General features: G+C 54.8%; 1 protein-coding gene and 1 long non-coding RNA gene across 2 annotated transcripts in view; one reads left to right on the top strand and one right to left on the bottom strand.

The window, feature by feature from the left end:
• The window catches only part of LOC108292330, an 8471-nt gene extending 2142 nt beyond the window's left edge, over positions 1 to 6329 (bottom strand). The window contains exon 1 of the long non-coding RNA XR_001820244.2: positions 6107 to 6329. This is a non-coding gene — a long non-coding RNA (uncharacterized LOC108292330). The remainder of the gene's footprint in view (positions 1 to 6106) is intronic.
• A 3976-nt stretch (positions 6330 to 10305) lies between these two features.
• On the top strand, positions 10306 to 11705 carry CALML5 (calmodulin like 5). Its single transcript, XM_017513160.2, has one exon. The coding sequence runs from the start codon at positions 10925 to 10927 to the stop codon at positions 11363 to 11365; it is 441 nt and encodes a 146-aa protein (XP_017368649.1). The 5' UTR covers positions 10306 to 10924; the 3' UTR covers positions 11366 to 11705.
• The last annotated feature ends 2352 nt before the right edge of the window (positions 11706 to 14057 follow it).

Raw genomic sequence — 14057 nt, 5'->3', positions numbered from 1 at the left:
AGTGGAGAGAAAGTGTGGAAGGAATTTTTGTGTTTTATACACTCTGGAATATTTCTAAAAATTTTAAAGAAGCATGGGTTACTTTCAAACATTTTATCTTGAATAAAATACAAGGCTACAAATGCCATTATAAAAACATACCAGGTGGGAGGCAGAGCCGGGCCTGGACTGCCACCTCTTCCCAGCATAGCAGGTGCCCTCCTTCCCACTCCTGGCCATAGTCCCCTGCCTGTGCCAAGCCTGGGGGAAGCTGTGAATGTGCTTCTCCACTTGAGGGTGCAGAACAACACTGGGGCCTTGGGCTGGGCTTCTGCGCTAGAAAGCGTCGCCGTCCAGTCCGGGGCTGCTGGGGCTGAGTTTTGCCTTCCACGGCTTATGAAGGAAAGGTGAAGCTATCAGATAATGAGCAGACGCTAGGGCGCCCTGGATAAGAGCCTGGGCTCTGGCATCAGGCAAACCTAGATTCACGTTTCCACCTCTTTGATGAACTGGTTTTGTGACCTCACTAAGCCTCAATTACTTCACCTGCTTACCCTTATTTTAATAAGAATAAAAGGAGAGGGAAAATGAGGTCACGCATCAAAGCCCATAGCACAGCACCTGGCACCTAGGAAGGGCACATCACCTGTCCTCCTCGGGTAATGGGGGCAGCCGTGGCTTTGACGTGGCTCTGCCTAGTTTGGGCACTGAAGTGTGGCCGAGCTACAGTGGATGTTTGAGTTCAGGATAAAGCTGGTGGCAGCTGACTTTACTGGGCCCTGGTGGTGGTGGTAGGGGCGGTTTCTTGGAAATCCCACCACAGAGGGTGGTGTGAACCCCAAAGCCAGCGTGCACCCAGCACAGAGCTGTGTCCAGGGGGCTTGTGGACATCACATCAGTGTCCCACCATCATGAAGAAGTTATGAACTAGTGACTTCTCATGAAAGTCAGCTTGAGGCTCCAGAGCAAGGGAGAGCAACTTCCCGAAAGAAGGAAGCAGGAAGGAGAAACAGCTCTGGGGCTGGGAAAGCCGCGGTTGGCCCAACCAGACTGTGGGAAGGAGAGGGAAGGTAAGCTGCGGCGGTGCAGAAAGGGCTGAGAGCATCTTATCCCAAGAGAGGAGGAAGGAGGAGACGTGGCCAGGCCGGTCCAGGACGTCCCAGCCTCTGGGCCAGCAGCAACGCCAACGCTTCTTAAATGTCACCCAGTTGAGGAGAAGGGGCTGTGGGAGTAGAGCCTGTCCTAGAAAAATGCAAACAGAATGAAACTGGAGCTGGGGGTGAGGGGCGGAGGACATCTGGGTTCATAAGAAAGTGGGATGTGGTGGCTGGGGAAGCTTCAGTGCTGGAGGAAAACGGCAAACATGTGTGTCTTTTACAATGAAACCTCCACCCGAGAGCGGGGGATCCAAGAAGAGACCTGAAAAAATATTTGTGGAAAAGGCATAGAATCCTTGGAAGTGGGGTTTGAAAGATGTCCGAGTCCAGGGGGGATGGACCCTGGGTAACGATCCGGGTGGGCGGGGAAGGAGGGGCCCGAGGAGCCCTGCACCACTGGTTGGGATCAGGGGCCTGACGCACCCGAGGAAGCTCCTGGACCCAGGGCAGCTGGTGTGGGATGAATGCCACGCGGGTCTCAGCTCTGTATGTTGATTCCAGCCTCTCTTCTGAGGAGTGGCTCCTTCTTTTCATTCCTTGGCTTCCCAGCCTCTGAAACGGGGTTAACTATGACAGCTGTCCTGGGCCTGGCTGCAGACACGGGAGGAGAGGGTCACTGATGAATGACTGACTGGTGAGCATGTCCACGCGAGAGGAAGGCACGTTGACCTGGAAGCACATTTTCCCTCAACCCACTCCCTGCACTCAGAAAATCCCAGGACCAAAGACAGGGCTGAAGGTTTCCACAGGCCGCTGGCGCTGAGCTCTGGCACACGCAGAAACGGAGTCAGGCGGCCGGGAGGAGGAGCAGGGCTGGGACTCCTGCCCCGGGAGCCCTGGGCTGCCAGCTGCACGCTCCTGCTTCTGAGCCCAGAGTCCAGCACCTGCCGACCCGTCCAAGTGCGTGGACCCTGCAAGGCTGAGCGTAGGGTGAAGGGCGGCTCTGCCAGGAGCCCTGTGAGGTTTCTCAGTCAGTGGGCCTGACTGCCCAAAGTGTTGTCTGTGACTAACCCCAACCAATTCGAGGGTGGCCAGGAGAACAGCCCTGCCTTGTGGCTGGACCTCAGCCTGGTAGGTGGGGGAGATGGACAGGTACACAGGCACCCTCGGGAGGTCAGGGGCAAAGTGCAGTTGGGTGAAGGAGGGCAGTGGTGGCCTGCGGGGGGCAGAGCTGCTTTAGGGGGCTGCTTGTGTCTGGATGGCCTGAGAAGGGTGTGGTGGGGAGTCCTGGGAGGAGAGGGTGCAATGTGGGGAGGCCCAAAGACGGAGGCTGGGTGGGAGGGCAGCAGGGTGGTTTTGGGAGGAGGATCCTCCGGCCCTCAGTCCCCGCCGCCATTGCCGGCTTCACCTCAGCCAGTGGCCTCTCGTGGGACCTAACTTCATTTCCACCCTAGACATAGGGCCAGACTTGCTGGTAGCCCGGGTTCCCGTCTCTGGGCTCCCCTCCAAGGAGCCCGTAAGGACAGGACTCTCCTGTCCTCGTCTCCCTCTTCCTTCTCTAGGGCAGCCCTGCTCTCCTCCCAGGATGCAGCCCCACCCAGGGTGCCCTGAAGCTGAGCTTGGTGCCTGGACCTGCTCTGGCGTGGAGGGGGCACTTGGCCATTCCTGCAGAGAGGCTGGCTCCTGCAGAACAGGTTTCCTGTGGCAAGAACTCCTGAGAGGCGGGGAGCGGCCAACCCTCCCCTGGAACTACACAAGGACCCTCCTACCGAGGGGACTGGGCCTGTGGGGTCAGCAGGAGTGGGGCATGGCCTCTGGGCTGCTGTCGGGCCAGAGGGAGGAGGTGGCTCTCCCAGGCTCACTGTTCCCGCTGAGTCAGAACTGGTGCCCTTTTTGTCCCTGCCAGGCCCATGTGCCTAATGGCAAGCGCAGAGGAGAGCAAGTGCCAGGGGCAGAGGACACCATCTGGCTCGCCCCCTCCTCCACACAGGGCCCTATGGTCCTGCACGGTGACCGCCTCCTTTCCTCTCTGACCACATGCCCACATCTCTCTTGCTTTCCTGGCCCGTGTTGGACCCGGGGCCGTCGTCTCCTTGCGTGGTGCCATCGGGTATGAAGAGCCACGGTGTGGAGGTGTTGTGTCCTGAGAGCCTCCAAGTGGCCACCCACTCACTGGGCGGGCCACTGGCTGAGCACCCGCAGCTCCTGGTGGGAGGTTGGGATCTCAAGAAGGTGGAACTCACAATGTGGAGGGAAGGCCAGTCCCTTGCCTTTGTAGGGTGCTTTGCAGGCTACGGGCACCTTCCCTTTTGCTTCTTGCAGCAGCCCCATAGCAGGAAGGGGATTTGTAACCTCTCTACGGTGGATGCAGCCAGAGCTCCTAAGCCCAGGGCCTCCTTGTCTCCGGCTCTCCCTGGGATGGGCCTTACTCGGGAGCCTGAGGTGGGAGGATTGTTTGAACCCGGGAGGCGGAGGTTGCAGTGAGTCAAGGTCACATCACTGCACTCCAGCCTGGGTGACAGAGCGAGACACTGTCTCAAAAAAGAAAAAAAAGAAAAAGAAATAGGAGATACTTAGCAAAACAAAGATCCTTTAAAAATGTTTCATCCAGTTTCTTGTGTACATGCATACACACACGTACACACGCACACTCCCACACCCCCCCACACACACAATGACCATATCATTCAGCCTTTTCCATCTTTTCACCCCCTCTTCTGCCTATCGGTATCTCTGCAACCTGTATTAACATCCTAGATTTTTGTTCACACGTGTAAAATCCTGTTATTAGTTGTAATACATGACACATTGCCAGGTTACTAAGAATAAAGCCGTCAAATCTGACCTTTTCACCAGCAATGTGGAAGGATAACAATGTCTTCATATCTTCTCTAGCAGCAGGTATTTTAATTAATTCAATTTTTGCCAGCTAGATCGGGCGTGAAATGATGCCTCATTAATATCTCAGTTTGCACTTCCTCCTCTGCTGCCGAAGTTTAGCGTCTTTTACTGTTGGTTGGCCATTTGAATTTGCTTTTCTGTGAATTGGCTACTTACATCCTTGGCTCATTTTCCTATTGAATTGTTATTGTTGTAGTTTTGACAATTTCAAAGCTCTTTGTATATGAAATCCTTTGTATATCATCATCTCCCCCAAGATCTATCATTTTTATCTATAGTCTTTTTTTTTTTCTGCTCATACAAAAGGTTTTCCCCTTTTTTATATGTACTCAAATATACCTACCTTTTCTTTGATAACTTCTGGGTTTCCAGAATTATTTAAATATATTCCTCTCTCACCTCTCACTTGCATCCATCTACTTGCATTTAGCTGTTTAGGTCTAAACTTCTCCAAAGAGTTTTTGTACGTGTGTGTGACAGCAGTGAACAGGATCCCCACCATCCCTGACCTTGTCCAGCATTCAGGCTCACGGCAATCTTCACGCTTCAGAATATGGTTCTGAATCCTGAAATACATAGGCAGTCCTGAGCACCACCCTCAGAATGATTGCTTTCTTAGCGTTATTTCACGAACACTGCCGATTTACAAGCTTGGTTAATTTCTTTCTTTCCTGACAACTTTGAGTTCTGCCTTAAAAGTTCTGCCAATAGTAGCTGTGAAATGAAGAGGAGCACAGGACATGCTGAGAAGACCCACGGGAGAGGGAGAGGAAGAGGGACCTACCCCACGACAGCAGGTGGGAAGGACCACCTGGGAGATCACCGCCAACCGGGACTGTCTCACGTATGGCAGACCCCATGCAAACCCCTGCGCAGTGAATAGAGGGTCTTATGTATCATTTTTAAACCACTGGGATTATACTCCATCTAATTTGTTTATGGTGATGGGGAATAAAACATATAATCCACCTTAGATTTCCAACACGGTCCAAGTTAAAATATTTCAGTTCTTGGGTAAGTACCTCCCTCAAGAACCAGGGCTCGGGGGTGGGGACCAATGAGCAGGCTCTGGTCTGGGACACAGAGCCAGGGGTGTCCTGCCAGGTTCCCAGGTGTGTCATTGATGGGTCAGAGTCTGGGGGAGGACTGCTTTTGCCAAGTAACCCAGCAAGTCTAGACAGATTGCGGGCACTGTATAAATAGCAACCCACGCCAGCTCCAGCGCCTCTCTTCCCCCGAGAATCCACGAGCATCCTCCCAGGAGAGGGAATGGGGGCTCTGCCCTTTGCCCAGGGAACACCCTGGTATGACTTCAGGTTGTTGTAGCCTAAGAATCACACTGTTGATTGGACAGGGACTAGAACGGAGCTCTCTACCCTCCAGCTCTTCACCCTGCGATTTCCTGTAGAATTATGTGCCTCTGTCAAGCGTGTTCCACACACGTGGTCTATATGGCAGATGCCAGGAGTGCAGTGGACAGCAAGGCCAATGCCGTCCATGGCATCAGTGATATCAGGTGTTTCTTCATTCAGCTGAAGCCCTGAGAACTTAGAATTGGCACCTGAGTATGCAGTGAGGGTACGTCTGCTTTGGCCAGGAAGCAGCCTGGAGCAGCACCCAACAGGGAGCAGGTGTGGGTGGGGGTGGAGGAGGGTCGGGCAGCTCCTGCCTGCTGAGTGCTTGCTCTCGCCAGGTGCTGGGCAGAGGCTTTCTTGCAGGGCCTTGACCCTCTCAAGGCTACTATAAGGCACGTACTGGTACCATCTTCTTCACCAGGAAGCACGCAGCATTTGGGGTGGAGCAGCTCACCCAGGCCGCACAGGTAGCAAAGTGCAGAAGCCGGGAGCTGACCCCAGTGATCCGACCACACGCTGTTGGGAACATGTGTGGTGTGTGGGGAGGTGCGCGGTGTGCGGGGGAGGTGCGCGGTGTGCGGGGGAGGTGCGCGGTGTGCGGGGAGGTGCGCGGTGTGCGGGGGAGGTGCGCGGTGTGCGGGGGAGGTGCGCGGTGTGCGGGGAGGTGCGTGGTGTGTAGGGGACGTGTGTAGTGTGTAGCAGAGGTTCGTGGTGTGCGGGAGCATCAAGGACAGGGGTATTGGAGCTAGCTACCTGTGAAGCCGGCGCAATCACCATTTCTATTGCTCATTGCTGAGGATAATTGCAGGGGAGATGAGCTCTGTGTAGCTGGGTCCCTGGCGTTCTCTTCCACAGATTGCACCCTCCACATAGCCCCTTTTCATTGCCCCGGGGCTGCCCTGTCCCTAGAGAAGGTCGGGCTGTGCACAGGTCCCAGGTGAGATCAGTTTCTGCAAACACAGACCTGTGAGAGGAGTCCCTGCTCTGGTCCAGGCTCCGGGACCTGTTTGACTGGTTTCTCCGCACTGAGGAGCTAAACCGTATTAGAAGTGCCAGAGGGTGTTTTTGTTCTTGGGGTCAGTCTGGTATGAAAGCTAGAGTTGGCCTCTCCTGAAGGAAGGACAACCACCCTACACCCTACATAACTCCTCCTGACACACACACACACGAGGCACACTTGCACTCACATGCTCACACAAACCCACACCTACACACGCGCACCTCCCCTACACACCGCACACCTCCCCTGCCCACCACGCACCTACATACATACACAAAAGCACATGTGCACACAGCTACTGCACAAGGCAGTCCCATGACTGATGATAACTCTCCCCTTCCTGCCTCTGGGGACCGGTGCAGCCACCTTACAGAGGTTTCTATCCTTCCTACAGCAAGTGCGGATGTCTTCAATCCTCCTCAATGAAAGAGACCCCCTTTCTCCTCCAGGGTGTCAGGGATAGCTGGTGTCTCCATGAGGAGCTCAGCTGAGAGGCGAGGGAGAGGGCAGAAGAACCGACTTCCAGCACTCAATCACAAAACACCATCTCCCTGCGACCCCCTCACTTCCGTCCTCTGTGCTGATCATGACTTTCTCTTTCTTACCTGGTCCCTGTCTCCCTCTCTGTAAACCTCAGCCTCTCCCTCTGCTGCAGTTCTTCCCAGCCTTCTGCAGCTCTCGTAGACCCCTCGCACACAGCTCAGGGGGCAGCCGACACGTGAGGACTGGCTGGGGCATTTTTCTTCTCCTCACCGCTCTGCTGGGTTTGCTTCTCTTGGGGTTCCTGGGTTGGGGGAGCTCAGCTGTGGGACATAAAGCCAGTGGCTGAGCACCCCTGCTTCGGGCTCTTCATGGGGTGGAGGACAGATGATGCCCTTGGCCCCTGCTCACACAGGGATACGCGCAGGAGGCATCGCCCGGCAGTGCACCTTAGCTGGAAAGAAGGCGTTTCTCCCTCCTCAAAGCCAGGCTCCACACCCAGCTGCTGTGCTAAACCGCCAAGGCAGAGGGGCTTGACCAAGCTCGTCTAGGTGTGACGACAAATGCCATCTTGTCCCCTTTTGGGAGCCCCCATTTGGGCTGTGCCACGCCCTCTGTGATGGGGGTCACTCGTGCATGGCTGTCCTTGGTGTCCCTGGTGCTGACCCCAAAGGAAGGGAGTGCAACCTTCACCCACAGAGGCTGAGCCAAGGCAGCTGACGGCTTGCATACTGCGACGGGAGGCTGTGGGGCGGATGGAACAAATGATCTCTGTGCTGGTACATGCTCTGAAAAGAGAATGCGTTAGGGAGGAAACGACCCCGGGTTGGGAAGCACCCAGCGAGAAGTCAGGGGACTTTCCCTACGGGACACTGTGAGAGAATAATGACCATCGTCCTGCCTCACGACGAGACAGCCTGAGGCTTTTTCTTTTTTTTTTTTTTCCCCTTTTTATTTATTTTATTGCATTTTAGGTTTTGGGGTACATGTGAAGAACATGCAAAATTGTTGCATAGGAACACACGTGGCAGTGTGATTTGCTGCCTTCCTCCCCATCACCCACATCTGGCATTTCTCCCCCTGCTATCCCTCCCCAGCTCCCCACCCCCCACCGTCCCTCCCCTATTTCCCCCCAACTGACCCCAGTGTGTAGTACTCCCCTCCCTGTGTCCATGTGTTCTCATCGTTCAACACCCGCCTATGAGTGAGAACATGCGGTGTTTGATCTTCTGCTCCTCTGTCAGTTTGCTGAGAATGATGGTTTCCAGGTTCATCCATGTCCCCACAAAGGACCCAAACTCATCGTTTTTGATGGCTGCATAATATTCCATGGTGTATATGTGCCACATTTTCCCTATCCAGTCTATCGTCGATGGGCATTTGGGTTGGTTCCAGGTCCTTGCTATTGTAAACAGTGCTACAATGAACATTCGTGTACACGTGTCCTTATAGTAGAACGATTTGTAATCCTTTGGATATATACCCAGTAATGGGATTTTTCTAAACAGATGCTTCTGCTCCGACTGGAACTGCCTCTGTTTGGAGCTGACACTGAAAAGTCAGCAAACGCTCTGAGCCTTGGCTTGAACTGAATTGAATTGATTTTTGCAGTTCAATCGAGAGAGGAAGAATCACAAAAATGTGAGATACCCTTCAAGTACATGTTTTCCCAAGGGTAGGTTTGCCTCGAACATGAACCAGCTTGTTATTGACCATGAGGTTTATCGTAGGATAATAACACCGGCCGCTGGGTCTGTACTTAATACTCCAATCCTGCTCGACCCGATCAGATACGGTGGGTGCATCATCCTAGTTTATGGATGAGGATATTGAGACACACGTTTCCACATCACTGACGAAACTGGAAGCTCAAGTCTCCTAATATTGTTTGCAAAGTAGTATTTAATACCTGAGAAAAATGATATGAAATAATTATTAAGCATCTGGATTTTAATCACAGGTCCCATCAACAAGATGAGAAGGAAAGGAAATTGCAAATACAGATTTAAGTCCTCAGGTATTCTTTAAGGAAATAAAACAAGGAGCTGGGCTGAATCCAGCTATTCAGAGTCCCACCCTCTCCAGGCCCTCGCCAGGCAGGACGCCCCTCTGGCCTCGTCTCCTGGCTGGACCGACATTCTCCACCCAAAACCGGTTGTCAGTTTCATTGAGAAATTGGTTACTCAATATTTATTGAGGCCTCTGTATTATTCCACTACTGAGGTGAGCTAGAAAATCTTCAAGACATCTTTATAAAATGAGTTAGACAACTGGGACCCTCCTCTCTGTAGCTCTTTCTATGCTGGGTCCCCCTGAACTCCGGTGAGGTGACCCCCTCCCTACTGACCACGACCTTCCCTTTTTCACTGGGTCCCGGGAGCTCCTTCTCTGCAAACCTCAGCCTCTCCCTCTGTTGCAGCTCTTCCAAGCCCTTCCCACCCTTCCTCTGTCCCCTCGCACACAGCTCAGGGAGCAGCTGCCACAGCAGGGCTGGCTGGGGCAGCTTCCTTCCTCTCACTGCTCTGTGTTTGCCCCTCACGTGGCCCTGGGGGACTGGCTGTGGGTCATGGGGTGAGTGGTTGGGCACCCCAGTCTCTGGCTTCCCTTGGGGAGCGTGGGAAGCACTGAGGGGCTGGGAGGTGTTTGTCTGGTTGCACTTTAGGGGAGCAGAGCATACTTGGTCTATGTGATGGGCTGAACAGGAGGGAGGTGGGATGTATCAGCTTTCTCAGGAGAATGAAGGAGTTTGTTCCCTATGTACAGGCAGGGGTTGGGAAGAAGAATAGGAATCTGTGGAGCTCGGAGGGGATGTTCTTGAGAAAGTCATCTTGGGGACTCCAAGGCAAATGTCCCTTCACAACTGTAGGTCACATGGATGGAAGGACTTGGGGATGGTCTCCCGAAAGCTTAGCTGTTGCCCCAAGAGCAGCTCAAGGCAGTGGGCCCAGGGATTTCCTTCCAGAGAACAGGCCAGACCGAGGGCCCCAGTAGGTTCCCGGGGGGTTTCTGTGCTTAGGGCCAACACTTAGTAAAACCACAAGGAAGGCCAAGTTTGGGCAGCCACCGGCTCTGCTCCTCCTGCCCCTGCCTGCGCCTTTGGGGTGTGCTGCGCACTGAGGCCCCCATGTCTTGCTGCAGCAAGGCTCCACCTGCAGCCGTTTGACCCCCTGTAAACGGAACAGCTGCCACTCAGTTCCCCAGAGGCAGGAAGCTGCACCGGGAGCCTTGGACTTGGCAATGGAACTGAATTCTGGGAATCCCTGAGCTCAAAGGGAGTATTCTGGGGAGACTGGAAAAAACGTGTTCTGGGAAAAAAAGTTTTTCCCTCTCTTCTGAAATCACACATCATGTTCACTTGATAAACAACATCTCAGCACCAGCTGCGGCTCTGAAGGCAGCCCTGGTCCCTTGCTTCCTTGAAGTTAAAGGCAGCGAGCCCCATCCTCTGTCTCTAGACCCTTGACTGGGAATTGGACGATGCCCACAGCTGCGCCCTGCAGAATCAATACTACCACCCACTTCCCTTCCACCAGCCCCAGTCTCAGGGCAAGAGCTAGGCATTAGCTCCGGAGAGGGGTATGGAAATGCCAAACACTGCACCCCTGAGGGAGATCTCTTCAAGCCCTCTCCCTCTCCAGGCTGGGCCTTTGTGAAGCTGGAGAAGCTGTCTTGAACCCCTTGGCTTGCTCAGAATCTCTGCGAATCAGCTGCAGGGGAAACTGGCCACTGGACAGAACGTTCTGGAGGGAGGTGGTTGCTGTCAAGGCCAGGAGGGGTTGGCAGGCTAGCCATCCCATTCCCCAACCCCATGCCAGTTCCTGGGCACCTAAGAGCCCTCCCACCCCCATTCCTGCATTTCCTGTCTGCAGCTGATCTGTCCCTCCCTGGGAGGAGGCTCTCACCCCCGGGCATTTGGAGGGTGGGGAGCCTTCCTCCTCCCTTTGTTCTGATTGCAGAAAAGGAGGGGGCTCCATGCCAAGCAGGGCTGCCTGGGACAGACGCTGCCACGGATCACTGCGGCTGCTTGCACTCTGGACCACGAGCTCTGAGAGCAGCAGGTGAGGGCCGGTGGGCAGTAGCTTGGAGGCTCCACGAGGTGCAGGGACGCAGGCATGGCTGGCGAGCTGACTTCTGAGCAGGTGGCCAAGTACAAGCAGGCCTTCTCTGAGTTCGACTCGGATGGAAACGGCTCTATCAACGCCCAGGAGCTGAGCGAGGTGATGAATTCCCTGGGAAGCGATCTCACGGAGGACGAGATAAGGGAGCTCATCGCCACGTTGGACAGCGATGGCGACAGCGAAATCAGCTTCCCGGAGTTCCTGGAGGCGGTGAAGAAGCACAAGATCGGCCTGAAGGACCTGCAGGCCGCCTTCCGTGCCTTCGACCTGGACGGCGACGGCCACATCACCGTGGACGAGCTCAAGCAGGCCATGGAGAAGCTGGGGGAGCAGCTGTCGCAGGAGGAGCTGAATGCCATGATCCGCGAGGCCGACGTGGACCAGGATGGGCGTGTGAACTACGAGGAGTTTGCGAGGATCCTCTCCCAGAAGTGAGGCTCCCAGCTTCCTTCTGCCGCGCCCGGTGGCCTGCTGTCCTCCGAGCCTTTGTGGCTGCCTGCTTCTGCTGCTTTTGTGCTGGGACTTTTCCAGGGAAGCCTGGTCGGTGGATGGGAAACTGCCTCCCCCTGGGAGGAAGGCTTTGCGCTCTGGGACCTGGATTCGGCGCCCTTGGGCCGCCTGCAAGACCCTCTCTGCTTTCGGACCTTGGGCAGAAGGTGGCCTCCTTGGGCCTGGTCCCTTTTTGCCCTGCAGTGGAATGGGGGTCCTCAGCTCAGGGCTGCCCTGAGGGTCCCTCAGCCCTGCAATGTTCTAAATAAAGGACTGCCACATCCCACATGTGCTTGGGGTTTGTGGGGTGAGGCCTCCAAGGGCCCCCACCTGCTTCCAGGGCTCCTTCCAGCCCACCCACTCCCAGCCGACCCCTCTCACCTGCAGTGGGAGAACTGCCTGGACAGGCCCCAGGGGCAGGTCCTGCCTCCCCTGACTCAGAGCGGAGGGCAGGTGGGTAGGGGATGTGCCTCTGGCTCCAGGCTCTGCCTGAGCTGCTGGTGAGGACCTGGGCACGTGTCCTGCACAAACAGGAGCCCCGCGCCTCGAATGGACAGACCCAGCCCGGCCGCCACCCTCTGCATGCAGCCTGCCTCTCTTGGGCTACAAATAAAATATGTGTATGTCTGTGTGTGCATCTGTGTGTGCATGTTTGTGTGTCTCTGTAGTGTGTGTCTATGTGTAAGTCTCTGTATGTTTATATGTCTGTGTGTGCTTGTGTGCATCTGTGTGTGTCTGTGTATGTTTGTGTCTCTGTGTCTGTGTGTCTATCTGTGTCTGTGTGCATCTGTGTCTGTGTATGTGTGTGTCTGTCTGTGTGTGTGTTTATCTGTATGTCTGTGTTCGTGTGTTTGTGTTTGTGTCTGTGCAAGTGTGTATGTCCGTGTGTCTCTGTGTTTGTGTGTGTGCCTGCATGTGTATCTGTGTGTCCGTATGTGTATGTATGTGTGTCTGTGTATCTATGTGTCTATGTGTCTGTGTGTCTGTGTCTGTGTGTGTCTGTGTGTCTGTCTGTGTCCGTGTGTGTCTTTGTGTGTGTCTGTGTATGACTATGTCTGTGTATGTGTGTCTCTGTGTGTCTGTGTGTCCGTGAGTCTATGTGTGCCTGCGTGTGTATGTGTGTGTGTCTGTGTGTACGTCTGTGTGTCTGTGTGTGCTCATCTGTGTCTGTGTCTGTGCCTGTGTATGTATGTGTCTGTGTGTCTGTGTGTGTCTGTGTGTGCATCTGTGTGTATGTGTCTGCCTGTGTGTGTCTGTGTGTACATCTGTGTGTGTGTCTGGTGTGTCTGTGTGTTCAGGTGTGCCTGTGTGTGTGCCTGTGTGTGTCTGTGTGTCTCTGTGTATCTTTGTGTGTGTCTGTGTGTGTATGTCTGTGTGTGAAGGTGTGTGTGTCTGTGTGTCTGTGAGTCTGTGTGTGCATCTGTCTCTATGTGTGTGTTTGTGTGTGTATCTGTGAGTCTGTGTGTGTCTGTGTATCTGTGCATATCTGTGTGTGTGTGTGTCTGTGTGTCTATGTGTGTTTCTGTGTGTGTGCATCTGTGTGAGTTAGGGTTGGGGGAGGTAGGGAAAGGGCAGAGCAAGGGGGAGGAGGAGGGGGGTGAGCAGGCTGGACCCTCCATCCTGGCAGCGCACAGCCCTGTGTGGACTTGGGTTGTGTTGGTGCTGTGGGGTTTAGAAACGAGACCTGGGTTCGTCACAGCCCTGGGTTCCTAGGGCTCCCTTTGTCCTGGGACTCAGATGGTCAGACCCACACGCCTCGCTTGGCAGATGTGGAAACTGAAGCCCCACGTGGGTACAAGAGCAGCCAAGGCCAACTTACGGCAGCGGCGGGTGAAATCGGGCTGCGGGGAGGTGGCGGGGCCTGGCCTTGGAGTCAGGACTCGTTACTTTCCCGCCTGCAGTGCTCCTTGGCACACCTGCGGGGAGCGCACACCTGTGGAGGAGCATGGCGGGCCTGTCCACTTTATCCCAACTTCAGCACAAAGCCTGGGAGCCAGGGGTGGCCTGGGGCATTGAGGCGGCGCCTGGGCGTTTTCAGGAGTCACCATAGTCTCTTTCGGTCACTCATGGTGACCTGTTCCTCCCAGCCCTGGGCTCAGAGCCTGGCCAGTGCCCTCCAGGCCCTTCCAGCCTCAGGGCTGAGGCCAGACCTTCCCTCCTCTGCCTGGGCTGTGGGCAGGGCACACCTGGCGCTAGGCAGAGGAGAGGGAACACCCCAGTCTCCTCCCTCAGGGCTCTGAACAGGAGGGACTGTGGAGGGGAGCGAAGAGAGAAGATGAGGAGGTGAGAGCGGAATGGGGCAGAGGCAGCCTCAAACCTGCCTGGCGACCTGGCTGAGCAGGAGGCCCCGGCAAAGTCCATGCCCATCCTGGCTGCGCATGAGCTCCTCCAGGAAAGCCCCATCCTCTTAGGAGCGCGGTTGCCAAAGTCTCATTTCTGAATTGGTGATTCCTCAGTGCCAAGCCGATCAAGAGGAGGTTTCCCAGTGTCTGTGGAGAAAAATAAAATAAAATAACAAAAGAAAAATAAAGCCTTTGTGTTCACTTTTTCTTTTAATGGAGTCTTGTTCTGTCACCAGGCTGGAGTGCAGTGGCGTGATCTCAACTCACTGCAACTTCCACCCCCCAGGTTCAAGTGA

Source organism: Cebus imitator, unplaced genomic scaffold (genome assembly GCF_001604975.1).
Source record: "Cebus imitator isolate Cc_AM_T3 unplaced genomic scaffold, Cebus_imitator-1.0 Scaffold487, whole genome shotgun sequence".
Taxonomy (NCBI): Eukaryota; Metazoa; Chordata; class Mammalia; order Primates; family Cebidae; genus Cebus; species Cebus imitator.
The sequence above is the reverse complement of the archived record's forward strand: the minus strand, read 5'-3'. Positions and strand labels throughout refer to the sequence as shown.

Excerpts from the sequence above, each read along its gene's own strand:
- CALML5 (XM_017513160.2), top strand. The coding sequence starts at position 10,925 with ATGGCTGGCGAGCTGACTTCTGAGCAGGTGGCCAAGTACAAGCAGGCC.